We start from the raw sequence: 25,287 nt of genomic DNA, 5'->3' as shown, positions 1-25,287 counted from the left end.
ACGTAAGACAACGATCTTCCACAAGTAATTCTAGTTTACAAGTCATTCTAATAATTTTAATTAATTTCAAAATGGTTGGAATAAAATTACCTAGTTTTACTATTTAAGAGAAGACCAACATCAAAGATTATTCTTATCTAATATTCAAATTATGGATATTAATGCATTCATATACGACTCGGGATTAGTATTTCTTACAAGACTTGTTCAATAAAATTTCTTGCCAACAATTATGACTTTTCCTGTTGTTTACAATTTTTCACAAGTCTATTGTCGATTTTAAATTTGTGTTATCACACACAACATGAGACTAGTAAAACCAATTGACATTGACTACAGGCTTCTACCGATTAAACTTATCTTGTATAACAAACTCAAACCATATTTTAATTTTTGTTTTCCAATTGGCGACTACTTTCAGTAAAAGTCACTTAGTTTCTTGCTTTTTAGAACCACAAAAACCAAATATACTTTTTTCACCTATCTCATTTTATCTCTGATAATTTTTCTTTACACTAAATGTTTGCATCACAGGAACAAAAAAATATTTGGTTTAACCAATTTCGTAGATTGAAACGAAAATGTTGGTGTTTGTTTGAAAATTTCCCAACGTGTTACGTGTAACGTTTCGAATGGTCTAAGAACTAATAAGCATGCGTGGCATTGGCGTTGACGTTGACTCAGAAAACTACAAGTATATTTTATTTACAACAAAACGTATGCTTCACGGATCCATCATCATCTATAAAACACGAAGCTAATGTTCATCATCTCTCTCTGCAGTCTGCATCACAGACACAAAAACAATGGCTAAACCCACATCACGAAATGACCGATTTGCCCTTTTCTTCATAACCCTAATTTTCCTGATCCTAACCGTTTCCAAACCGGTCGCCTCTCAAAACTGTGGCTGCGCCTCTGACTTCTGTTGCAGCAAATATGGCTACTGTGGTACGACCGATGAGTTCTGCGGCGAGGGCTGCCAGGCAGGACCTTGCCGGAGCAGTGGAGGCGGTGGAGATCCTGCTGTTTCACTAGAAGGAACGGTGACACCTGACTTCTTTAACTCTATACTAAACCAAAGAGGTGATTGTCCTGGCAAAGGATTCTACACTCACGACACCTTCATGGCCGCAGCTAATTCTTACCCTAGCTTCGGTGCTTCCATCTCCAAACGCGAAATCGCGGCGTTTTTCGCTCACGTAGCCCAAGAAACAGGGTGTAAGTAAATTTTCTCATATAATTTTGAATGAATAAAGATACTTATAACATAAATTTTATTCTAGTTACGACTATATTGGTTCAATTTGACTAAATTAAATTTCAGCATAAGATAATAAAATCAGTAATTGTTGTATACAAATTTTGGTTAATCGTATATGTCCACCACTATAGGTTTCGTTTTTGTGACCATATGGTTATACCTTGTTGCAGTCATGTGTTACATTGAGGAAATTGATGGACCAGCCAAGGCCGCATCCGGAGAGTACTGCGACACAGAGAAACCAGAGTTCCCATGTGCACAAGGAAAGGGCTACTATGGCCGTGGTGCAATCCAGCTCTCTTGGAACTACAACTACGGTCTCTGTGGCAAAGCCTTGGACGAGAACTTATTGGCTTCACCAGAGAAAGTTGCTCAAGACCAGGTTCTTGCCTTCAAGACCGCTTTCTGGTTCTGGACCACTAATGTTCGCACGAGTTTTAAATCGGGCTTTGGCGCAACAATCAGGGCAGTGAATAGTAGGGAGTGTAGCGGAGGAGATTCTACAGCCAAAGCCGCCAACAGGATTAAGTATTTCCAAGACTATTGTGGCAAGCTTGGAGTTGCACCTGGAGATAACCTCACTTGTTAAAGTTTCCTTGCTATCCATCCGAAACACAACTAGTGTTTGAAAAACTTAGAGATCACATAAGAGAAAGTATCATATTAGTATAATAATGTTGTAATACTTCACATTTTACCAAAAATAATAATAATAATGTTGTAATAGCTAGTGTCAATAAACGATTTCTTATGCATAGGCACGGCGGATTTTACAACAAAGGGCCGATGTGTAAAAAGAAAACACCCAATAGTGCTTCCCAAGACCGTAATACCCGAGATATCCTATATAAACCAAGATAAGAAATCCTCTAAGTACAGTCTGATGAAAACTATGGAAGAACACTTAGAAAATACTTGAAAGAGTATAGAGAATTAAAGAATTTATGAAAAACACTATTTTATTTGAACTTTCTTTTTGATTCATTTGTTCAACCTTTTTACAAAGGATGGGGGTGATGAGGTTTTTGTACCCTCCAAAGTTAGCTTACAAAGGCTTCTAGACTTTACCCTACAAACTCCTAGATTATTCTACATAATTATCTATCTAGTAGAATTTTCTACAACACTTAGAGGAGATGATGATTTTTTTTTAATAATGTTTCTAGAGAAATCTTATAAAACTTAGCGCAAAATCAAGTTTACCGTCGATACGCGCTGGTCATAATGTAAGCTTTAAAAGCCAACGCCAATCACCAATAGTCCAATGCACATTTGGACCGCCGGAGGAAGAATGTGAAATGACGACGTTTTAACGAGAGGTGAAGTAGACCCCACACGAGAAACTACTTGTCGTTTCAATCAAACAGAAGTAAACAATTACAGATATTTACTTGCCGTTTCAACTTCCGGATGGTCCACTCCTTAACGTTCATATTTCCTTAACGAAATTAAAAAACAAATGAAAAATTTAAGAAACTACGAGAGCCAAGTCAGCAAGAAGCGAACGCACAAACAAAACAAAACCAGAGATTTCGTTATCCACTGAAGTTCGTTTGCTTCTGTCAAATTTGCCAAATCGTAACCAAAAAAAGATGGCAGCTTCTTCTCCATCTCTCCTTCTACCACTAGGTAAGAACCTAAGCTACTGATTCTGTTTTCTGATTTCTTCTCAAAGATTAGATTTCTCGTCTTGGAATTCAGGGTTTCTCTGCTGAATCTACTTTCTCAGAGATAAAAATCTCATCTTTGTTGATTCTCTTAATCCTTACGGTTCAGATTAAACCGGCTTCATTCATGTCTTGCATAGTTGCAATTAGAATTGTAGAATTCATTACTCTCATGTTCAATTAGCTATTGTTTGGTTTTGTGAATCTGACATTGTGGTTATGAATTTAGGTTCAGCATCTAGAAATGGTCTAACCACCAAGAATCCAAATTCATCAAGATATATAGCTGCAAGAGTCATAGCTTCAGAAACAAGAGAGCAAAGCTGTAAAATCAGTAATCTCTCTAGCCGTAGAGAAGCAATGCTTTTGGTACTCGGCGTCTCAGGAGGATTATCAATGAGCTCACTTGCGGCGTATGCAGCTGGTTTACCTCCAGAAGATAAACCAAGACTCTGTGAAGCAGAATGCGAGAAAGAGCTTGAAAATGTATGGTGAGATCACACACACACCTTTTGGCTTTCTATAGAACCTTTTTGATTCATGACATTGATGAGGATTTTCTCTTGTTTTTGGTTAAAGGTTCCAATGGTAACTACAGAGTCAGGGCTTCAGTATAAGGATATTAAAGTTGGTAGAGGCCCGAGTCCACCGGTTGGTTTTCAGGTAAGGACTGAATCAAACCTTTGTATGATTTAAGGAAACTGTATCAAGATAGATGTAAAAATGTTGTAGGTTGCTGCTAATTATGTGGCTATGGTTCCATCAGGGCAAATATTCGACAGGTGATCTTTCTCAATCCATACAAAAACAGAACAACTTGATAGTCTTTACTGATTGATTTTTGATCCTGGAATCATATTAGCTGAATGAATCTACTACTATCAAATGGTCATGTTCACTCAATTGCAGTTCTCTGGAGAAAGGTCTACCGTATCTATTTCGCGTTGGCTCTGGCCAGGTAATTGTGGATATCAAAAAAGGATTTAGCTTTAGCCACAAAAGTAGTTTCTGATACTTTAAACAGGTGATCAAAGGACTTGATGAAGGAATCTTGAGTATGAAAGCTGGTGGCAAACGTAGACTCTACATCCCAGGGCCTGTAAGTGCTTATCAAGATTATACATAAGTAATCGTTTTTTGTAACAGAGATTCTAACTTTCTCTGCATTTTTGATTCTGTAAATGTTACACCATAAGTTGGCGTTTCCAAAGGGTCTAGTTTCAGCTCCAGGGAGGCCGAGAGTTGCGCCAAACAGCCCGGTGATATTTGACGTGAGCTTAGAGTTCATACCAGGTCTCGATTCAGAGGAAGAGTGAAACTCTGTTTTTTCAAGTGCAAATTGTAATCTTCCATACACAATTACAAGATTCTATGTATGATATTTATCTCATTGTACTCATTCATTGAAGAACATCACATTGATTAAAAACGTCAGTATTTTTCAATTCTTCACCATTAGGCCCAACTTTTTTGCAATCTTTTGATTGCCAAGATGATATAATCTAACACATGAAAACATAACAAATTAAGTCGACATTATTACATCAAGAACATACATAAACTCACATCATATGGAAGTACAAACACTTAGGGCCGTAGGGGACGGTTGCGTTTGGCGATTGAAGCTGAAACCAGCGGTTTGGTACTTTACTGTGAAGTCTAGTCGTCTTTACAGTAGTCGCAGAAGCACTTGATATGTTTGTGTTTGGGTTGCTTCACGCATTTACCGCCTTTGGCACCTTTGAAGCTCCGGCAGTTTTGACGGCACAACGTGGGGAAGAATTTAGGGTTACAGAACGTTGGACCCACGTCTCCTCCATACTCAACCACACATATGAACTTGTCGTCTTTGGCTTCTATCTTCTCCGGGGCCTCTGCATATTGTTATGAGGTTGTAAGAGTGGGTAATATCGTAAATAATGCAGTAACTGTATATAGATTCAGTACTTACCAAGAACGACGAGGAAGAAGATAAACAGAACGAGGAAGACGGAAACAAACTTCATTTTCCTTTGCTTATTGCTTACTTTGGAGATGTATTCGGACATTGCTGCTTTTAAAGTGATATGAAATGATTGATTGAGCTTCTTTTGTAAAATCTTATTAATATCAAATAAATATTCGGAGCCAAAAAAAAAGGAAACTACAAATATCGGAGGCACGAACAGTCCCTACTAGATTGGGCAAATCTGGATTATATTGCTTTGTAGGTAAAGACGTTTTTCACGTGATCTTTTTTAAGCTCCACTAGTTCTGTCTTTTATCTTGGATTAAACAGATATGTTTATGTTTAGCAATCAAACCACATGTAAGAGTTTGAAGTTTATGATTGTTCAAATATAGGGTTGATGTTTAAACAAGATTGTTAAAATTTATTAATTTCAGCAAATCAAGAACAACAACGTAATCTTTTCTTCTAATCAGTGAGGCTTAGAAAAACGGAAGTAGCAACTCCTATCGCGTACACACCAATCGCAGCTCCGATCAAGTTTTGACCCGACCGAGTCACGGCGCCGATCCCACCGATTCCGACGATTCCTAACGGAATCCGACTCGCTATTGTCTTCCTCGCGTTTCCCACAACGGCTTCCGCGAAAACCTCGACGGCCCATTTCTTGAACTCCTCTTGCCCGAGGATCTCCTCCTCATCCGCCGCCGTGACTCGAGAGACGGTGACTCGGAGAGCTGAGTCGACTTGGGATTGACTCGGAGGAGAAGAGAGCCATCTGGTGATTAGAGGGAAACGAAGAGCGGAAAGATTCCGGTGGATGTGGGCGGCGGCGGAGACGAGCTGGTAAGGACGAACTCCGGCGAAAGCATGCTGTGCAAGAGAGAGAGATTCGTCGTATGCTGAGTCACAAGCCGAGTCAAACTCGGGCGAGTTAGATAGAATCGTCGTAACTCGCTTTGAACCCGATATCCCCATTTTTCTTTTATTTTCTTCTCACCGAGAATCTATTGATCTTGTTGTTCACACGTCACCAAATTGAAGTTAATTTCTAACCGTTGGATTTAGCCATAAATTAATCGGACGCTTTATGACTTTCTTTTTGTCGTACATGATTTATGATCATTTGGAACACATTATTTAATATTTTTTTACGACAGAACACACTAATTTACTATCTACTATATGATAAATACCATTAATTTCTTCGTCATTTCTGTATTTTATAATAAAAATGTCTTGTTCATCTGTAACAATAAAGATCATAATTACGGAAAGCGAAGTCGCATCTAACCTCATATTTTTTTGTTTTTTTTTGTTTGGGTTTACAGTTTCAACACAAAGTTGAAGCCGACGCCATAATTAGGTAATGTATAGTAAGAGATAAAATTGCATCAAAAAAAAAAAAAAACACTTATCTTTACGATGAAATCTCTTAATGGATCTTGATTTATTTTTGGTTGCTCATCCAACACTTATCACAAACTCATATGTCGTTTATACGTTTATTTAAATTATCGCATTATACCTAGTTGTTTTGGGTTTATCATTTATCAATACAACGTTATATACTTCTATCCGTCAAATCAAATCTGCAGTACTTGATTTGTTTTCAGATGGCTAAAAGAGAGAAAGGGATTGATCTTCTACGAGATCGATCTTAACGAGATTGAAGTATCCTTATTTAATAATAGTAGTAAGACTAGCAAAGCCTAGCGGTTCTTTATTTTACTTATTCATTGTTACATTATTTCTTGGATCATTAGCCTTGCTTATTACACAAACGACGACACATGCAAGTTTCAAGTAAGACTTATAAACTGATTAAAAGATTCATTGCTGCAGAAGTCGCATAAGCATTTCACTTTACCGCCCTCTCCCCAGAGGCATTTTCCACCATTAGCCCCCTTGTCCTTTTGGCAATTTCTATAACAAATCGTCGGAAATATCTTAGGCGCACAGAAGCCAAACCCAACATCACCCCCATATTCTTTCAGACACTCGCTATCATGTGCTTCTATCTCAGGTATTTCTGCACAAATATATGTACATACAGATTTAAGCATATAAAAAATCACATATAATGAAACTTATTGCTATCACCGAAAGAAATACTCTTTGGATCCTGTGAATCATAAAGTTGAATAAATATGTGAGAAATAAATTTACCAAAGATAACCAGAACGAGGATGATAAAGATGGCGAAGATAGAAAGTGCTGACATCTTTGCCATGGCGATTCTCTATCTCTTTCTCTCTTTGATCACTTTGGAGTTGGAGTTAACAAATATGGACTTATGCTCAACACTTGTTGTGGTGCTAAGCTATATATCTTCATCGTTAGGACAACAACCACGAGAACCACGAGTCATTAGCTGTCATAACTATTATATTTCTAGTAGACCTCATTGTGTTTGTGTAGTGGGTGAATTTGGGAACTAGCATAGTTTGCCTAAGGAATATGCTCTCATATCATATCTTCTCTTTAAACAAACAAAAAAATCAAAATAATAAAATTTGTCTTCACTCGTTTCGAAGATATCTCCATCTCTCTCTCGTTCTTCACGAGATATATTATAAATTTTATTTATTTAGATAATTATTTTTATGAAGCTTCCCATCAATTATCTAGTTTTTCCAAATACAAGATCTCTTGTTCACTCGTGAGTGATCCACAACCGAAGTCCCACTTATCTTCATTTATTTTAGTGATAACACAATCAAAGTCTAGCGTTTTTAATTTTTATTTTACTTATTGACTATTACTTGTTCGTTTACCTTTAATCATTACACAAACCATTATACATGCCAAGATTCAAACATTTCTCATCAGAAACTGACTAAAAAGGCTTGTCGCTGCAGAAGTCGCAGAAGCACTTAAGACCGTCGCATTTTCCACCTTTCGCGCCCTTGTAAAAACGACAATTTCGATAACACAACGACGGATAAATCCTAGCCATACAATAGCTTAAAGGCGCATCAATGTATCCTTTTAGACATTCCTTATCTTTCGCTTCTATCTCAGATATTTCTGCTCACATATCATGTATATACAAATAAATTAGTTTTGGCAAATAAAATTCACATATAAAGAAACTTGCAGCAATCACCAACAGAAATAATTAAATCCTCTATGGATCGTATGAATCACAAATTTTAATAAGTATGTGAGAAGTACGGAGTTAAAATTTACCAGAGGTGACCAAAAAGAGGATTAAAAAGATTGCGAAGTTAGAAACTGACTTCATTGCCATGCCCATCTTCTCTGTCTCTGTAGTCTCTAATCTTCTTGTTATGAATTGCTATTTAACTTTATAGTTGTTGTGGTGCTATATATATATGCTTTTATCTTTATCGTTTGGACAAAAACTTATCACGAGAACCACAACTCTAGCTGTCATCACTGATTAAGAAAAGTAACCACTTACGATGGAATAGTAAAATCACGAAAAACGTGACAATTTTGTTTTTTTAAGGAAAAAAATCTATTTAGTTACATATGTAGTCATGCACTTAGGAGACTTCCAAAGAGACTGTATCTTAAACTTCATGCTTTGACAAAAAATAAAAAGTTTCATGTTCAAGTCATGATGGTGGAGAAGAGACTAAACATATTCCGATTCTCGGTCCAAGGCAACTACATGAATTACCCTAATCTCTTGTTTACTCATAGCAAATCAGAAATAAGATGCCAAAGTATAAAAATGATTTAATAGAATTTAGTGTACAGGTATATACTTGTTGATGACAAAATAAACCTATTGAAGCAGATTTAATAAGAAATAAAAGTAATCAGTTACACATCAAATCTGCTCCGATTAAGCTCCTCCAACATTGGCTTAAAACCGGACATGCTATATATGATATGTAGATGACCCAACCGAATATTAAGACTTATCTGTTATATTCTTGTTAGAGATCATAAAAAGTGTGACAAATTGTTTTCGGAAATACGTATATAGTTTTTTCTTTTTAAAATTGCATAAAAGCATAGTCCAACAATCCAGCGTCTTTGTTTTTAAATCCCAATACATGCTAGAGTTGGAGATAAAGGAAACTGAAATGGACCAAATTTTCCACTCGTGACTAAATCAGAACTACCGATCGAAGCCTATAAGTCGCACACCCTTACCCTCATCTAATTGAAGTATGCCAAATTTAAATTACACACACAAAGTCGTACGTTTCTTTATTTAATATTTCACTTATTCATTATTACTTGGTGGACCATTCACCTTTATTACTACACAAAGTTACAAACCATGACACATAGTACAAGATAGCAACTACTCATGCGTTTGAGGTTAAAACGTTTAACGATCTGATTTAAGGTTTGTCGCTGCAGTAGTCGCATAAACATATCATACTACCAGCTCCTGCCCCTCCCGAACGGCATCTACCTCCCTTCGCGCCCTTATTCTTACGGCAGTTCCGATAACAGAATGACGGAAATATCCTAGGCGCACAATAGCTGAAACCCACATTACCGCCATATTCTTTCAGACACTTGCTACCTTGCGCTTTTATCTCTGGCATTTCTGTGTTTATCATATAAAACGAATTAAGCAAACAGAAATCAAACATAATGAAACTTGACTGCGATCACCGAGAAAAATAGTCCCCGGATGCTTCAAACACAAACGCAAACTTTAAAAACTACGTGAGAAATATCTATGAAGTTAGTTAATTTACCAACGATAACCAAAAAGAGGATGGCAAAAACGGCCAAGGTAGAAACTGACTTCATTGCCATGGCTATATATCTTCTCTCTTTCTCTCCGTAGTTTCTAATCTCTTTGTTTCACTTTGGAGTTAACGTATGTGTATATATATAGACTCATGCTCAACACTTGTTGTGGTGCGATGCTACTATTTTATCTTTATCGTTGGGTCTAGAAATTATCATGACAACCACGGGTCACGAGTTGAGATCAGTATTGATAAGAAAAGTAACCACTTGCCTCTTTATATCCCTGATATAATAGCACGGTGGTAAAATAAATCATGATTCATGAAAAACCTGAAATAATTGTTTTTTTTTTAATATACATTTCTATATAATTGCATGAGAAAGTTTTTATACTAAATCCTACTTTCCAATGTATATGAGCAGTACCAAAAAACTTATGTGAGTCCTTACCAAAAAGGACTTATTAATTGTATATTTTTGTTAAAATCATATTGTAAAACTATTATTATTTTTTCATTTTAATATTATTTAAAATAAATTATATAATAAAGAAATAGAATAACAGATAATGATTTTCTTAAGCATCATAATTTTATGCTTCCAAATTTTAAAACTATCATAATTTACTCTAATAACCGTACATGTGAAAATATTAAACACGTCACATCCAGAGCTCATTTAAAATCTTATGTTGACATTTCATCACATTCAGACTTCGTCTTTGACCGGCTAGATTAGCCGCAAAACAGTCGGAACGCTCTCCACATAGTAAACAGATAAGAATATGTGGATACCAAATTCACAACAACAATGAGGCAACCAAACTCGCACGTTTCTTCTTTCTTAGTCAAATTGTATTACCAAAACATGATTGTAGTAGCAAAAGTCACACTTTCATTATTTCTGATTTCACATTACATCACTTGGATAGACCATTCACATTCATTTATTACACAAACCATGACTAAAACTTGTGAATGTACGTAAAGACAACGTGTATAATAATTGCGTCTATGGCAGCCTTAGTGCATTGATTAGCGATTGCTTTAGATTTTACTGTGGAGTATCGTCGCAGAAGTCGCATAAGCATTTGACGTTACTGCCCTGTCCCCAACGGCATCTTCCACCTTTAGCTCCCTTGTTCTCACGGCATCTTGTGTAACAAATCGTCGGAAATATCCGAGGCGCACAAAAGCCGAAACCAACATCACCTCCGTATTCTTTCAAGCACTCGTTACCTTGCGCTTCTATCTCCGGCACATCTGTTATAAACAAAATTAAGAAAAGATAGAATGATCATATCATGATTTTGCTATGGTCAAAGAGATTTGTAGCCAGAACATAAGGGTAAATTTTAAGTTATAAACAAATATGTCAAGAAACGGAGAGTAAGTTTGCTTACCGGAAATGACTAAGAAGAAGATGAAAAAGACAACGAAGATGGAAACGATAGCCTTTGCCATTTTCTCTTTGTTTATCTAACTTTAGGTTTGTTGATATGTGTTTAACACTGGTGTTGGTGAATATTTATAATTATCTTTAGGACCAAACCGATTGGTTTGATGATATAGAACCGAACCATAACAAAACGAAACCAATCGGATTGAATTAATAAAATTTTTAAATTTCAACTATTAGACTGAGTTTTTTGACCTTGATTCGTTTCCCAATATCGATATCGAACCCTTTCAAATATGAAAATTCTGTCTTCGCATCTTCTCCCTCTTTTAGGCACATCATAAGATATGGATATGAACTTTGCCGTTAAAAAAAGAAAAAGATATGGATATGGACGTTAAACTGATAAGGGGGAAAAAACCCAATGATGAACACAATTATAGGCCCAAGCCCAACTAAAATCAAGTCCTCGTTGACTTAAAAACCAACCAATTAAACCGAAATTTAGTTGACTTTGTTGGTTTCCACAGGAATGGAGAGATAACAAAGAATACGATTCTGCATCACAGGGATAACTAAAAGTGTTCTCTTTTCTTATATGAAAGATGGGTGAGCAGGTACAACATTAGCAACGTAGATATAACATCCAACTTTTATTCTCTGATTCATATAAAACGAAAAAACATATACATTTTCTGCTGAACTCCACTATACCAAAATTGTCTTTCTCCTTCATGCCTATTTATAAGCATACTAATATCTAGAGAAATAAACAACATTCTTTCACTGGGAATACATAACTGTGTGTGTCTATGTCTTACGACGTCATAAGCCTGTTCCAAGATAACCATTACTGCCACCAGAACTACCTAGAGGGGCAGACAAATCACGAACGAGAAACTTCACCGAGTGTTTTCCCATACCATGTAATATCTCCAAACATTCTTGGAGATCAGAATCTGTAACCAGCATCACCCATTCTTCTTCATCATCCAAGTACTTCAGCTGAAACGACCCGTCCTGCAGTTTAAAACGTTTTCCAACTTCTTTGTAGAGCTGAGGACACCCAACTGATGGCTCGAACTTGAAACGTACAGTGTCTTCTCTATAACTGGCCTTTACGATCAGCGTTGTTGATCCACTCTCGCTGCTATTACTGTTGTGGGTTCTCATTTGGTTCCAATCTTCCATGGAAGTAGATGAGCTTCCACGCAGAACTGCGCCTGAGCCATTTGATGAATCTGATATGCTGCATGACATGGATTGGTTAGGTTCAACAATACTGCCACTGCATCGGATTGTTGGATCCATTCCATCTGAAATTTCCACAGAGCTTAAGTTGCAAACGCTCTTTATTCCTTCACTGCCATTCAAGCCAGACTCTTTGGCCATCCAAGCCCATGGCTGACCACTAGCATTAACCTCCATGAATGATCCTGCAAAAACTGAAAATGGATTAAGATTCTAATCGCTCCATCTATGGTTTATGGATAGAGAAGTTCTTACCTGGTCTTGCTTGATTCATGGTTGTATCCTCCTCTAACTTAATGGCATTGTCGACAGATTTAGCTTCCTGGAGCTTGAATGAAGTATCGTCAGGCATATCCTCCTGACTTCTTCTTGCATGTGCATCATTATCAAGAGACGACAGACCCTTTTGGGTATCAATTTCTTGAATAAAAGGTCTAACTGCAATGAATTCGCCAGTTGCTGAGTCGAACTTTAGTCCTCCTTCTACACCTTGGACCGAGTCCAGTACCGTCTGTATTTTCCTTAGTGACCTGTTCACTTTGTTAATCTTACGAGATGGCCACCTCATGATCCCATGTTGCCTGCATATCCGTTTCAATGTAGTTGGACAAACTGCAGAAGAAAATCCAAGTCGAGGGTCAGATAGTTTGTGTGCTAACAAAAATAAACCCATGCTTGGAAATATGCGGAAGTCTCACCACCAAGGCTTTTTGCAGCATCCTTTAGACTCCCAGAGAAGTGTTGTTGGAGAGCGCTTAAGCTCACATTTTTCTCTGTAGTGCTTTTCTTCTTCTCTGGTGTTCTTGCTTTGCTCACATCCTATGAAAAGTTGTAAGGAAAAATATCAGTGTTCAGTTTAACGAACTGTTTCACAAAATTTACAGAATAACCAAATTGCATAAATCACATACCTGCTCCAAAGTGCCTTGAGATACTGTGATACTGTTTTCTTTATCAGAGGACATACCCGAAAACATGCTTCTAGTAGAGTTAAACTCGGAATCCAATGATATTGTCTGAAAATTTTCTGAAGACGTTGTCTGCGGGAAATTAGACATATCACTACTCCGAAATCCAGGTTTAGTCCCTTCTTTTTTAGTTGACCCCACTTCTGAAACAGTTCTCAAAGTTCGACAAATTCTCTGCATTGTACCCGAAAGGCTGTCTAATAGAAGTTGTTGTTCCAAGCTTCCTTTCATACTTACAGGCAAGAACAGTTCAAGTATGTAATCATCTTCACCAGTGTAAGTGCTCCTCAGTTTTATAGCGACAGCAGCATTCAGACCGTACTTTCGAGCATGCTGAACAATAGGGTATTCACTGATGTCATATGCCTTCACATCAGAAGAAAAGAACGGCTGGTTGGATATGAAAGCTTTACCAACAATTCCTTCTTTTTCTCTTAGACAATGCTCCAAACATGCGTGCACAAAGCCTTCCATCTCCATATCGTTCACATAACAAGCTGTCTCCTCTATGCAAAGTATACAATTTTCACCAGATTTTTGTCCAGAAACCCTTATAGATTGATCCTTTCTACAAGGAATCCAGGCAAGAGCTAAGGGCAACTTGTGTGCATGACATACTGTTCGAAGAACATCTTGTATTTCAGCTAAGGCATCTCTTTGACTACTTGAAAGATACTAGAAAACACGAATACAAAATTATTGAGGTATAAAACGTAACGAGAAACAATGGTTTGTAGATAGTTTTTTTCTAATTCAGATGGTACCTGAGGACGAGGAATGGCTGCTGTCCGTAAGTTTACAGCCTGAAAAAGAAGAGGAAAACATGAATCTCTCAGACCCTATACTATTTTATACTATCTTTTTTTTTAACACTTTTGGTATACAATAACTGCGTTTTGTAACCTCAGGTTGCAACCACAACAAACTGTCTCCAGAGCTGCCCTGGAAGCTTTCATTGACAAAGGCAGAGGACTCAGGCAGGTCTTAAGCCAACAAAGATTCTCATACCCTAAATCAATCTTGCATAAGATTTAAAAGTTGTTTATATATATACAATTGCTGCTGCAAAAAACATCAAAATCCAGATTGTTCAAGATAAAATTGACACAAGTTCTCTATGTTCAATGGTTTTGCCTAGAATGTTTGGAAGGACCTAGAATCAACATGTGTTGAACGTGATAAAAAAAATGTTCTGTGGGAGAATGAAATAACCGCAGAAAAACTTTAGACTTCAGAGTAAAGAAGACCTTCAATTTTCTACTTTGAAAAAGTTTGAATAACCAACTAATGAAATACTATAGCAATCTTGCTGGCGATAGTAATACACGCAAACATACATATAAGCAAAAAAATAGAACAAAGCAGAAAGAGAGAGAGGGAGAGAAAAGTGTATCAACCTGGAGAGCACGGCAAACAGAGTCCATCTCCATATCAAAATTAGGTTTTTCCTTGGATGTAACGAGTTCCATGACAGCACAACAAGATGTCCCAGAAGCTTCAAGGATAGGTATTGCAATGGAACCACGGACTTCATTGTCAATTGCATGCTTCATGCGCAAATACTCATCGGTCTTGTAATACATAACGTTTGATGTCCATTCAGGTACTCCCGAGATAAAGACTCGGCCAGGAAGACCCGGAAAAGAACATTGATTTGCTTCAGCAGCAAACGTAAATCTCCTTGACACTTCACGGTACTGAGAAAACCTCGGATCAAGCAAATAGGCCTGATCACAAGTACTGAGCAAGTACTGATCTCCTGTCTTGATAGGGGTCCAAACTTGCGCTAAAATGCCCTCACCTGAACCTGAGGACTCCATAAATAAGCTTAATGCCTTAAGCATCTTCTCATCTAATGAGTGGCTCAAAGACCTGGGAATAGTACAGTTGAGTACGTTAGGAAAACCAATCTTCTGATTAACAACCTTGCGTCGTTTACCACTTAACTCATCGCTATCTGAAGAGCGATGAAACTGAGAATTCATTTCCTGTGCTGACGATCTTTCTTCACCATAGTAAGAGCTTTCCAAATCATAGAACGAACGAGTGAGACTGGTAGCCTTCGGGTCAGCTACATGAAATGAAGTGAAAGCTCCAAAAGGCATAGGTTGGGAGTTCGACAGACCATATTGGGCGAACAATATATCAGTAGCGGAAGGGCTGTTACACCATGCGGCCAAAGAGTCGAAATTCATAAGCTCGGAGGAAGGGTTGAACATATCATCAGAGATCAAATTCCTAACGCCAGAACCAAAGTTTGAGCTTAAACCATCCATTTGTTCTGTTGGAAAATCTGAATAATTACCAAACCCCTTTTCTCTAGAAGCAAAAGGGTTTTCCATATCTTCGATGACAGATTTAAACTGCTAGAGCATGAAAAATAAGACACATCAAGTTGAATAACAAACTAAACATTACTAACAAATTAAAAGACAGAATCTTCAAACGGAATCTTACATACAAAGGATTCTTCTTGAAGATCCCACAACGTAGCAAAATTTAATGAATCAAACCTCCACCAGTAACCTACAACATAGAAGACGTCACGATATCAGTTCATGAACTTTCTCAATAAGATTACAAAAAACATAAACTTAGCTCTAAACGCAAACTTTTTTTTAAAAAGGGGAAAACTTTATTCAAAGAGGACAAATATCACCGCACAAAATAAGACAGAAAGCCCAAAATTCAACAAATGCGAAACCAGCAGCACATTTCTGCAGCAAACAACACGCACATCTCTCACTGAATTGCAAAAAGTTCCAACAAAACCCAAAACTTACAAAATGCAATTCCCGAACATCTCAGCCTAATAAACAAAAGAGACGACTAAAGTTGTCATTTTTAGACTTAAAAAAGTTCAAAACAGAGACAAAAAACTACACGAGTGGTTTTCCCAGAGAGAAATTGCGGTAGAGAGAGAGAGATAGAGAGTAAAAAAGGAGACTTTGGGCTTTAAGCTGAAAGTAGAAGGTTCGATTTGTTTCCAATAACAGAAATTACGCAGCTTACACTTTAAGAAGCTTATGGAAGCTACTACATCAGCAAGAGTGAAATAAGGCCGCTTCCATTAATGGAGGACTTCGTAAGCTTTTGCAACGGAAGAAGTTTCCTTAAGAAAACAGATGGAATCGTCTTTTTCTTCTCCTCTTTCAGAGAGCTTTGTGTTCTTCTTGCGTAAGCAGAAAACGATGCGTTTTATGTTTTGAGTCATCCACGTGTGACGACGTGATGGTAACTGGGATATTGATATTTTTTATCCGAATATAAAAATATAATATTGCAATTTGAGAATCCTTGGACACGGTATCTTCCATTTGTCAGTGTATGTTTTACAAAACCGACATTACTGCTAATTATACTACTAATACGTATGCATACATGTAATTCATCGTATTGACGAGAAAGTATCAAAGTACAAATGAAAAAGAGAATTTTAATTTGGGTTCCAGTATTATATTGTATTACTAATCGTAGTTATTGATTCTTAGCACACCAACCTCCACTTGGTGTGATTTTTGTTAAGAAATTCAGAATTTCTTATATATATATATATATAGAGGGAACATTTGGGGTTTTGGTTGACAAAATGTAAATAAACAATCATAAAATAGTTTTTTTTTAATGCTCAAGACGATCATAAAATAGTTATACAGCCATAATTCAATAAAAAAATCATATATAGAAACCGAAATAACAATAATTATTTTGCTTTTTTGTATGTAAATAAAGTTATAATGAGCTATTTTGTTTTCCATTTTATATTTCTATCTTATTAATTAAGCTATTAAGAGCTTGGATCCAACTTGCTTTGGATTCTACTCACACATCTTATTCTATAACCATCAAACAAAATATTTATGACAAACGCATCAAACAAATATCCACAAACTAAAAGCATGGCAAGACATGAAGCTTAATTGTCTTCGAGTGGCAATAAGATACGTATAAAACTATATAAATAATACTATTATTTTGTATGCATGATTAAAACTTATCCAAAATACAAATAGTATAAGTAAAACATTAAGATATTAGTTCGAATATATGTTCTCGAAAAAGAATTAGCTATCTAGATTTTATCATTCTAGAATGAATATTTGTTGCAGACCTTAAACTAATTTTTTTTGTCAGAAAAACCAATAATACAGTCATCAATTGCTACTCACATACTCACATCGATGTTAACGTAGAAACTATCCATCCAAACTCCAAAGTAAAACCGATTGTATAAAGCCCTCAGAACGAGAACACTAAGAAATAAACAATCATTTCCTTAATCTTATTTTAGTTTTAGGAGATCGACAAGAGATGCATAGGACCCACTTTTGTATCATTTGCTTGGCCTGAAAACCATTATTGCACGTTAATATCCATGTCTAAAGTATATTATATTGTTCTAATGATGTCACGAATGACCCACTTCCTCTAACCTTACATATTCTCCACATATATTAATGACGAAAGCTTGATATACGGTGAATCTTGGCCGTCCGATTAGATTCTACTTTCGAGATTCGAATTCTCTTTCAAGATTCTCTAAGCGTGGAATCTTCAACAATATACAGCTAGGCTTGTAGGACTTTGCCTGTCTCTCTATTTGTTGTAATCAATCTTTATATGTTTCGACATTTTAATATTAGTATATGACGTATGATTGTGAAATATCTACTTAATTGTTATAAAAATGCTACTATGTAATATAATGTAGGATACTAAGATGACAAAATAAACAACTGTAGAACTGCACTAGACGATCAGAAACATCTGGAGGACACACAAATCTAAATATGCAGTGATTGCATTCTAATTTTTAATCCATTAAGATTCACAAAGTAATTTCTTTTTTTTAAACCAAGCTATATGATGGATTAGTGGTTGAATTATAAGAAGTTTTGGTAACTAATAAAGGTCACTACGAACTACGAAGGAACAAGTACTGGTTAGTCCATATCGATTTTGCCTCAAACTGCATTTAAACTTTATGAAAGTTTGCACGACTAGTCTGTATAGTGGCAAAGACTGCATATATCGCGTCTTCTGATATTATAGCAGGATATGATAATTGTTGAGGACCAGTAGAATTTGCATAACAACTATAAACTTTCATGAAACAATCTGTACACTTCTTTCTTGAATCTGTATACACGAATACAAGAACGTAATTATAGATTCCAAGATCTCAATCTAGACTTTTAATTAGCTTCACTTTCAAAATCTCAATCTCCCTCTACAAACTCATCACCAATTCATGAAAACTACTAAAGATTATCTCTCTAGTTTAGTATTGGTTAATCCAATTGTACAGTTCAGTTATTATGGGTGGTCTACAAAAATTGTATTTAAGCTCGTTACCTTAAAACACACTTTTCACTTAACTAAGGTTTGAAAAGCAGAAAAGACTCGAACTAGAATCTCTCTTATTTACGGAGACAACTGCAAACACTCCAAATGGGCTAGAGTCTCCGCTTCAACGTTTAGCTCATCAACCTGAAGATGACACGATCGAGCTCATCAAAAACACAACATTACAAAGGACAGTAAACAAGGGGAAAGAGAACACAGTTTTTTCCTTGACCTTGGGATTGATCTCAGCTCCTTGGTTTTTGGTCCGATGGAACATGGCATTGATGAGCTCTGTTGCTGCCGTCTGGCTTTCTTATTCCTTCCTCGACAGTTTACTGTATTGGTATTGGGCTCGGTTTGGGTTTTATATTGTTGCCTTGTTGGGCTTTTGTTTTAATTTTGTTGTTTATGTTTCCTTAATGAGAAAGATGGCAAAAAAAATAAAAACCAAACGGAAACTGATTTTAATGTACAATAAACCATAATTTCTTTAAATTTACATTTTAACTATACAGATACAAAACAATATAATTTTTACTATATAATATAAATCAAATGAGTGTTTTAATACTTTCAAGTTATTTTTAAACTAAACCAAACTGAATCCAAAAAAGAAAAGAAAATTAAACTGCACAAAACCGAAGTTGAATCAAACCAACCCAAATTACAAACAATCTTCTTATAATTACACCAAAACTATACGTAATTGTATTATTCTTTGTCTCCATTAATTGTATGAATTATAAGCACCGACTTTTCGATTGGTCTTATAAGGCTATGTCAATTATTATATCACACTTCAATTTATTTTTGAGATTATGTAGCTTATTAATTTTTCTCAATAAGTTTTTTTTTTTGACTAAGAACGTCAGCCTAAATAGAAGGAAAAAAAAACATGTAAAAATTAAAATAAAACAAAATCAGATCGAGGAAAATAAACAGTTCATCAGAAAAGAAGAGAGAGAGAGAGAGGGAGACGAGAAGAACAAAAAAAAAAAGGAAGAAAACTTTGCGTGGATGAAAAAATGGAGATCGGAGAAGAAAATTCTCGATGACCATTGACCTTCAGGTTAGCTTTATGCATCGATCAAACGACATTAAGATATGTATCTGAGCGTGAAAATGTATATGTAATGCTTAAGGAAAGTTTCTGTTTTTATTTTTGTTTTGTGGGTATATTGATTATTATTGAAACTTGTCTACGTATTTCGAATGAAATGCAATTCAATCTCACTGATTCGAATGATCTGATCCATGTTTTTATTCGTGAAATCTGTATCATGTTTGTGGATAGATATGAGGGACGCAGGTTTTTGAATGGATTTTCTGAAAAATGTGAATTTGGTTACAGTAAGATCTGTGATTCTATTGGATTTCTGAAAAAAATGTTAAATTTTGATCTGTACCCTTTAGTTTCTGGCTGATTTTTGTTATTTGGTTATACTAAAGGATCTTTATTGATTTAGATTCTTTTGATTTTGGTGTTGTCAATTTTGGTTAATGTCGTAGAAGAGTTGGGAAGTGAGGACTGATGTGTTCTGGTGGAGAAGGAAAACAATGGAGCTGTGGAAAAGCGGGTGTAGTGAGTTTGCAGAAAGTTGGATCTTTGGTTCGAGATTTGAGCGAGCCTTGTCTTTCACAGTCACGGATACAGGTTGTTATAACTGTAAGATCTTCTCTTTAACCCTTTTTAAATTCAGCATTAGTAATCATTTTTGTCAATCCAAGGTTTGTTATGTAATCATATGACTAAAGTTTATGTATAATGCACAGATCGGCAAAATGCTTAAGCCAGAGAAGTGGCAAGCGTCTTTTGATAGCGACGGAAGAGTTTCTGGTTTCCAGAAGGCGCTTAAATTAATTATTTTAGGGGTATGTTTTCACTTTGGTAGAAGAACTTGTAACGCTTTTGATTATTCTTTCAGTACAGTGGTATAATGTATGATGTTTTTCATTAGGGAATCGACCCATCTATTAGAGCTGAAGTTTGGGAATTTCTCCTTGGTTGTTATGCGTTGAGCAGCACCTCTGAGTACCGTAATCAACTCAGGGTAGCTCGAAGGTTAGACTGTTTGATCACAGCTTAGAGTGAGAAAGAGTGCTAATAGCAAGTTAAGTTTAATCAAAAAGCTTACAAGCGTTATTGGAATTTTCACGCAGGAAGCGATACAATGATTTGCTCAAGCAATGCCAGACGATGCATTCAAGTGTGGGAACTGGTTCACTTGCCTATGTTGTGGGATCTAAAGTTATGGATATGCGGAAATCTTATAGAGATGAGGCAGTAAAGGTTGCTACTACAGATGAAAACAGAGAAGATGCTTTTATAGATAATAATGATAATGCTAATACTGAAAATCATCACAGTGATTGGAGTAATAATGGTACTGATACATCTCATTTACACAGAAGGGGAAGTTCTAGTGAGTCAGTTGATTTAGTAAGTGGAAGAGAAAGTCCGGAGAGCGTAGTATACAACACTTCCTCCTTTGTATCTGCCTCTAGTCCTTATGGCTATGCTTCCCCTGACGGTTATTTCGACTTTCCCTCGCTACCGGTTACAGATTTGTTTGGGAGAAATAGTTTAGATAAGATTGAGGTTTCTACGCCAGATGAGGATGCTTCACTGAAAAGTGAATTAAGATCTGAGGATGAGGGAATGCACAATTTTCGAATTGATAAGAATGCTGATTTAATTAGAGAACAACGTAGGTCCACTCCAGAGATCAAAGTGATGCATTCGGATTCTGTTGGACCATCGTCTTATACTGGTCGCAATGCAGAAATAGTTGATGGTCTGAGAATATCAGATGTCCCTGAAATGGCATCAGTAAAGGACACTCCCTCTCGTGTTGGGAATGTCACGGAAGATCGAGTGTCTGAATGGCTTTGGACTTTGCATCGAATAGGTAGGAATTATTCCTTGTCTCTTTTTTTCGATAACTTGCAAAAATCTTCCTTTTCTGTCCCATCTTGTATCTTTTCATAGTTAAAACTTTTTCATTTCCTCAGTTGTTGATGTGGTAAGGACGGATAGCCACCTTGAGTTTTATGAGGATCCAGGAAATCTAGGAAGAATGTCGGATATCCTTGCGGTTTATGCTTGGGTTGATCCTGCAACTGGTTATTGCCAAGGTGCCATATATCTCTTAAGTTTGATAACTTAGATATGTGATATGAAAACTTTATGACGTTTTATTGGTTTAGGATACTAACTCTCTGGTTGCAAATCTGTTGATAGGAATGAGTGATTTAGTCTCTCCTTTCGTGGTTCTATTTGAAGATAATGCTGATGCCTTCTGGTGCTTTGAAATGCTCATAAGAAGAACGGTAAATCCAGTGCTTAATACGTCATAATTTTTTGTTCTGGCTTCATTTGATCATGCATTATACTTTTGCTATGTGTATATTTGTGCAGCGTGCGAATTTCCAAATGGAGGGACCAACTGGGGTGATGGATCAATTGCAATCATTGTGGCACATATTGCAGATTACAGATAAAGATATATTTTCCCACTTATCGCGTATTGGGGCTGAAAGTCTTCATTTTGCCTTCCGGATGCTTTTAGTTCTGTTCCGACGGGAATTGTCTTTTAACGAAGCTCTCAGGATGTGGGAGGTTTGTAGTTCTGCTGTTTGATTCAAATATTGAGTCTTTTGTTCTGTCTCTGTTAGTCATATTTATCTATGGGTTTTGTCTTTGATGTAGATGATGTGGGCAGCTGATTATGATGAATCTGTTACTGAAACTTTGGAGAATGATTGCTTGGAGCCTTTGGTGATTCAGCTTCCAAGAAAATCTGAACCTGAGGTGAGTGAAGAAATGATAGAGGATGGAATTGGTAATAGTACAAAGAGGGAACCAATGATTTCAAAGAGCGGGCCAATTTCAAAGAGCAGCGGTTTGTTGTCAAGGAGCGGTTTGCTGCCGAAGAGTGGTCCGTTGCCAAAGACTGCGGGTCCTTTCTCTGATGAGAGTGAGATAAAGTCAGCATCATCCTCGTATCACTTTTGTGGGTTGACAAGAAGTCTTTGGTCAAGGAATGATAGAACAACACATGTCCCTTGTGTCGTTTCATCCATAAAAAAAGGGGATGATGCTCTTCCTGTCTTTTGTGTGGCGGCGATTTTAATCATGAATCGACATAAGATCATGAAAGAAACTCGCTCGATCGATGACATGATACAGGTAGAAAGTTTGTTTCATTTTTATTTTGTTCTGCTCACATGCTCAGCTGATCTATACTGATTCAGAAGATATATTGCAGATCTTCAATGATAAGGTTCTTGTATTCCGCGTGAGAAGATGCATACGTACAGCCATGAAACTTCGTAGGAAATACATGTACAAGGTTAGATATGCTCTACAAAGAAAGCTTCTGCTGCTGGATTATTCTATTTTCTCCATTTAACTGTTAAAACGCTTGTTAGAGTCAGGTAATCAAGACTAAGAGTCACACTCAGTCTCAGAATCTCAACCAGGTTCATATCCAGCATCAAACCCATATGGAGAGCCAGAGGCCGGAGGAGATTCAGAGCCATGGTGAGAACCAGAGCCAAACACCAAGTTTTCATCATAGTCCTGCCACTCAGAATGGTGACTAGGCGGGATTCCACCTATAACAGTTAAAAAGTATAAAACAAAAAGAAGAAGAAATAGAAGCTCACACAAGTAGGTCATCTTTAGTTACGGATTACGAGGAAGGGGTTTATGTTTGAAGATTCATGCTTTGATCTGTGTCTACAACATGTTTGACAACTTTTTTGAGGTAACCGTTTTCACCTGAAGAATATGTTCACACGTAATGAAATATTGGTTCAAGAAAAAAATCATAACTTGTAAACATATATACCAGGAAGTGTTGGCAAATAATCTTACATAAGCTATGATAAATCTTAATCGCTACTAAAGCCTTTGCGATTTTGTTGTTTATGTAATAAAATTTATATTCTTATAATTGTTTGGCCTCTTCTTGAAGCTAACAGGAAGGAACTAGCAAGAGATTGAGAAGCTTGTGAAATTCAATCGCTTGGTACTTCTTAAACAGAGAGTCTAAGACTCATAACCAAAGAGGTTAGACAAATAAAATCTCCTTTCTCTTTTGTGCGGGAACAATTTTGACTGCATACCCTTTATACTTATGTGAATATCAGAAGAAAAAAAATTCTACTTTTTTAGAAACACCAAAAGAATCAATCTCCTTTAGCTATAGAGAAGCCTTTCTCACGGTGATTACAATGTAATAAATGATAACAAATTTATATCTGAAACATAAATATTTCAATCTTGTTTCCTGTTTATACCTTGTGTTTATTCTTCTTGGTATCACAGTGGTGAGAGAGAGATTGTGCTTTTGTGTTTAGTTTATATGCCTGCAATCTTTTCGTATCTCACCTTCCGTTTTAGTTAACACATTTATCGCTCCCATCTTGCTCATCGAAAGAGCAAATGATTTCCGAAAATCCTCGAAACCCTCTGAGAATTCCTTAGATATTTGCTTGGTGTCATCATTGTAAAGCAGTTGTTGATCTACTTCAAGTACAGATTTGTTTGATAGAATTCTTGAGTAAAATGAGCTTGTGAAGCTGTGGTTTGAGCCTGAGTCCGGGTTTAGGTACACGAGCGGATCGGTCTGGCCTTTCCTCGTTCTTGGAGGACATTGCTTTGCCATTTCAGATAGGAAATACTTGTTCATAGTAGGGCTTGGTTTACCGGTCTTGTTGTAATTGTAGAGTCGATCAACAACATAGCTGCAATGTGTTCTCCCCATTGAATGTGATCCTGATTAGGGAGTAACTCAGTTTAAGCGATTCAAACCAGAACAAAACCGGTTTTTAAGATATTGGCAGGAAGAAAAAAGGTGACTGACCTAGAAGTGTAGCCATGTCAAGAACATTCAAGCCTCTGGATTTGAAATAAGACATGGCTTGGTCCCATGAGATGGATGGCGATGGTAGGTCCACGGTTTGCTTATCAGACGTCAAACCATCTCTCCTGCCTGTGAACACAGGATAAGATGGTGCACCCGCCTGAATGAATCAGTTCTCTAAGCTGGTCAGTATCTATTAATGATCCATGTACAGCTATAGGTGCAGAAGAAAGAGAGATTACCAAATGAACAGCATCACGAGTTGCAAGATTAAGAATGTCGGCGCAAGAGACAACACCAGGACATCTCTGTTCCAAGACTATTTTGATTTTGTCTATGAGAACGAATCCTCCAAGTCCTCTGTTTTGTGGCGCCATTTTCTCTGAGTTTGGACCTTCTAGAAGAACTGATGCATCGCATCCCTATCATTATAGATAGTGTCGCACAATGTGAGAGCAGTAATTAGTAAATCTTCTAATTAAACTTTCTTAGCACTCGATTAGTTTTGTGGTTACAAACTTACACTTCTATATGCCATTGGGTTCATAATTGATTAAATGATAAGACAAGAATAAGAAAAACGTACGGAAACAAAGCAGTCTGAGTAGAGGAGACGAAGGAGCTTAGGAGCAATACTTTTATCGTTCTTGTAAAATATCTCAACTTGGTGCCTCACAAAATTCTCTGCATTCTCGCAAGTGTTGTAAACTTTATAGTAATGCCACGTCAGCTTCTGCATCGACGGTCCCATCACGATCGCTTCTGCCGTCTCCGGGAAGAGACTGACGCCTCCAACCACCATCACGGTGAGGAAGATATGAATCATAACCATCTCAAGGTGAAGCTGTTGACTGTTGAGTGTTGAATAGAGAAGCCAAAGAGGTGT

At 36.7% G+C, this 25,287-nt stretch overlaps 11 protein-coding genes and 1 long non-coding RNA gene across 30 annotated transcripts; 3 read left to right on the top strand and 9 right to left on the bottom strand.

Annotated features, from left to right (window-relative positions):
- Nucleotides 1-724: 724 nt before the first annotated feature.
- CHI (chitinase) lies at nucleotides 725-2,076 on the top strand. Its single transcript, NM_129919.5, has 2 exons — nucleotides 725-1,221; nucleotides 1,435-2,076. The coding sequence occupies exons 1-2, from the start codon at nucleotides 807-809 to the stop codon at nucleotides 1,851-1,853; spliced, it is 834 nt and encodes a 277-aa protein (NP_181885.1). The 5' UTR covers nucleotides 725-806; the 3' UTR covers nucleotides 1,854-2,076.
- Nucleotides 2,077-2,743: 667 nt separating this feature from the next.
- On the top strand, nucleotides 2,744-4,383 carry AT2G43560 (FKBP-like peptidyl-prolyl cis-trans isomerase family protein). 2 transcript variants are annotated; one of them, NM_129918.3, is made up of 7 exons: nucleotides 2,744-2,893; nucleotides 3,161-3,417; nucleotides 3,511-3,594; nucleotides 3,664-3,713; nucleotides 3,841-3,889; nucleotides 3,956-4,030; nucleotides 4,128-4,383. In NM_129918.3, exons 1-7 carry the CDS (start codon nucleotides 2,857-2,859, stop codon nucleotides 4,245-4,247), a joined length of 672 nt encoding a protein of 223 aa, NP_181884.1. In that variant the 5' UTR covers nucleotides 2,744-2,856; the 3' UTR covers nucleotides 4,248-4,383. The 2 variants fall into 2 exon arrangements, with proteins under 2 accessions (NP_181884.1, NP_001325097.1); NM_001337047.1 differs by having other exon boundaries at nucleotides 2,744-3,085.
- A 207-nt stretch (nucleotides 4,384-4,590) lies between these two features.
- On the bottom strand, nucleotides 4,591-4,937 carry AT2G43550 (scorpion toxin-like knottin superfamily protein; the record flags this gene model as incomplete). Its single annotated transcript, NM_129917.3, has 2 exons — nucleotides 4,591-4,805; nucleotides 4,883-4,937. The coding sequence occupies 2 exons, from the start codon at nucleotides 4,935-4,937 to the stop codon at nucleotides 4,591-4,593; spliced, it is 270 nt and encodes an 89-aa protein (NP_566002.2).
- A 204-nt stretch (nucleotides 4,938-5,141) lies between these two features.
- AT2G43540 (uncharacterized protein) lies at nucleotides 5,142-6,115 on the bottom strand. The gene has a single exon (NM_129916.3). The coding sequence runs from the start codon at nucleotides 5,855-5,857 to the stop codon at nucleotides 5,348-5,350; it is 510 nt and encodes a 169-aa protein (NP_566001.1). The 5' UTR covers nucleotides 5,858-6,115; the 3' UTR covers nucleotides 5,142-5,347.
- A 300-nt stretch (nucleotides 6,116-6,415) lies between these two features.
- AT2G43535 (Scorpion toxin-like knottin superfamily protein) lies at nucleotides 6,416-7,282 on the bottom strand. The gene is made up of 2 exons (NM_129915.4): nucleotides 7,049-7,282; nucleotides 6,416-6,911 (listed from the first exon to the last, which is right to left on the bottom strand). The coding sequence occupies exons 1-2, from the start codon at nucleotides 7,110-7,112 to the stop codon at nucleotides 6,682-6,684; spliced, it is 294 nt and encodes a 97-aa protein (NP_566000.1). The 5' UTR covers nucleotides 7,113-7,282; the 3' UTR covers nucleotides 6,416-6,681.
- Nucleotides 7,283-7,718: 436 nt separating this feature from the next.
- AT2G43530 (scorpion toxin-like knottin superfamily protein) lies at nucleotides 7,719-8,132 on the bottom strand (the record flags this gene model as incomplete). The annotated part of the gene is made up of 2 exons (NM_129914.4): nucleotides 7,719-7,909; nucleotides 8,072-8,132. 2 exons carry the CDS (start codon nucleotides 8,130-8,132, stop codon nucleotides 7,719-7,721), a joined length of 252 nt encoding a protein of 83 aa, NP_181881.2.
- A 693-nt stretch (nucleotides 8,133-8,825) lies between these two features.
- Nucleotides 8,826-9,817, bottom strand: TI2 (trypsin inhibitor protein 2). The gene is made up of 2 exons (NM_129913.3): nucleotides 9,571-9,817; nucleotides 8,826-9,416 (listed from the first exon to the last, which is right to left on the bottom strand). Exons 1-2 carry the CDS (start codon nucleotides 9,629-9,631, stop codon nucleotides 9,205-9,207), a joined length of 273 nt encoding a protein of 90 aa, NP_181880.1. The 5' UTR covers nucleotides 9,632-9,817; the 3' UTR covers nucleotides 8,826-9,204.
- Nucleotides 9,818-10,381: 564 nt separating this feature from the next.
- TI1 (trypsin inhibitor protein 1) lies at nucleotides 10,382-11,282 on the bottom strand. Its single transcript, NM_129912.4, has 2 exons — nucleotides 10,971-11,282; nucleotides 10,382-10,830 (listed from the first exon to the last, which is right to left on the bottom strand). Exons 1-2 carry the CDS (start codon nucleotides 11,029-11,031, stop codon nucleotides 10,622-10,624), a joined length of 270 nt encoding a protein of 89 aa, NP_181879.1. The 5' UTR covers nucleotides 11,032-11,282; the 3' UTR covers nucleotides 10,382-10,621.
- A 251-nt stretch (nucleotides 11,283-11,533) lies between these two features.
- AT2G43500 (Plant regulator RWP-RK family protein) lies at nucleotides 11,534-16,526 on the bottom strand. Of its 11 annotated transcripts, none has more exons than NM_001337041.1 (9): nucleotides 16,198-16,437; nucleotides 15,643-15,711; nucleotides 14,583-15,548; nucleotides 14,089-14,127; nucleotides 13,950-13,988; nucleotides 13,129-13,860; nucleotides 12,916-13,036; nucleotides 12,473-12,829; nucleotides 11,556-12,402 (listed from the first exon to the last, which is right to left on the bottom strand). In NM_001337041.1, the coding sequence occupies exons 3-9, from the start codon at nucleotides 15,525-15,527 to the stop codon at nucleotides 11,792-11,794; spliced, it is 2,844 nt and encodes a 947-aa protein (NP_001325293.1). In that variant the 5' UTR covers nucleotides 15,528-15,548; nucleotides 15,643-15,711; nucleotides 16,198-16,437; the 3' UTR covers nucleotides 11,556-11,791. The 11 variants fall into 11 exon arrangements, with proteins under 11 accessions (NP_001325288.1, NP_001318414.1, NP_001325294.1 ...); NM_001337042.1 differs by having other exon boundaries at nucleotides 15,647-15,711; NM_001337046.1 differs by lacking the exon at nucleotides 14,089-14,127 and having other exon boundaries at nucleotides 11,534-12,402; nucleotides 15,969-16,198.
- Nucleotides 16,527-18,567: 2,041 nt separating this feature from the next.
- AT2G09480 lies at nucleotides 18,568-18,975 on the bottom strand. Its single transcript, NR_140546.1, has 2 exons — nucleotides 18,763-18,975; nucleotides 18,568-18,672 (listed from the first exon to the last, which is right to left on the bottom strand). It is a non-coding gene; the product is annotated as an other RNA (long non-coding RNA).
- Nucleotides 18,976-19,317: 342 nt separating this feature from the next.
- On the top strand, nucleotides 19,318-23,850 carry AT2G43490 (Ypt/Rab-GAP domain of gyp1p superfamily protein). Of its 8 annotated transcripts, none has more exons than NM_001337036.1 (12): nucleotides 19,318-19,600; nucleotides 20,044-20,185; nucleotides 20,305-20,403; nucleotides 20,490-20,593; nucleotides 20,692-21,440; nucleotides 21,544-21,666; nucleotides 21,773-21,861; nucleotides 21,950-22,150; nucleotides 22,241-22,720; nucleotides 22,800-22,883; nucleotides 22,963-23,300; nucleotides 23,511-23,831. In NM_001337036.1, the coding sequence occupies exons 2-11, from the start codon at nucleotides 20,063-20,065 to the stop codon at nucleotides 23,134-23,136; spliced, it is 2,226 nt and encodes a 741-aa protein (NP_001323830.1). In that variant the 5' UTR covers nucleotides 19,318-19,600; nucleotides 20,044-20,062; the 3' UTR covers nucleotides 23,137-23,300; nucleotides 23,511-23,831. The 8 variants fall into 8 exon arrangements, with proteins under 8 accessions (NP_001323830.1, NP_181877.2, NP_001118514.1 ...); NM_129910.4 differs by having other exon boundaries at nucleotides 20,044-20,197; NM_001125042.2 differs by having other exon boundaries at nucleotides 19,389-19,600; nucleotides 20,041-20,197.
- Nucleotides 23,825-25,275, bottom strand: AT2G43480 (Peroxidase superfamily protein). Its single transcript, NM_129909.3, has 4 exons — nucleotides 24,988-25,275; nucleotides 24,644-24,823; nucleotides 24,402-24,561; nucleotides 23,825-24,313 (listed from the first exon to the last, which is right to left on the bottom strand). The coding sequence occupies exons 1-4, from the start codon at nucleotides 25,231-25,233 to the stop codon at nucleotides 23,892-23,894; spliced, it is 1,008 nt and encodes a 335-aa protein (NP_181876.2). The 5' UTR covers nucleotides 25,234-25,275; the 3' UTR covers nucleotides 23,825-23,891.
- Nucleotides 25,276-25,287: the final 12 nt, after the last annotated feature.

Source organism: Arabidopsis thaliana, chromosome 2, assembly GCF_000001735.4.
Source record: "Arabidopsis thaliana chromosome 2, partial sequence".
NCBI classification, from domain to species: Eukaryota; Viridiplantae; Streptophyta; class Magnoliopsida; order Brassicales; family Brassicaceae; genus Arabidopsis; species Arabidopsis thaliana.
This window is presented reverse-complemented; position numbering and strand designations above follow the sequence as displayed.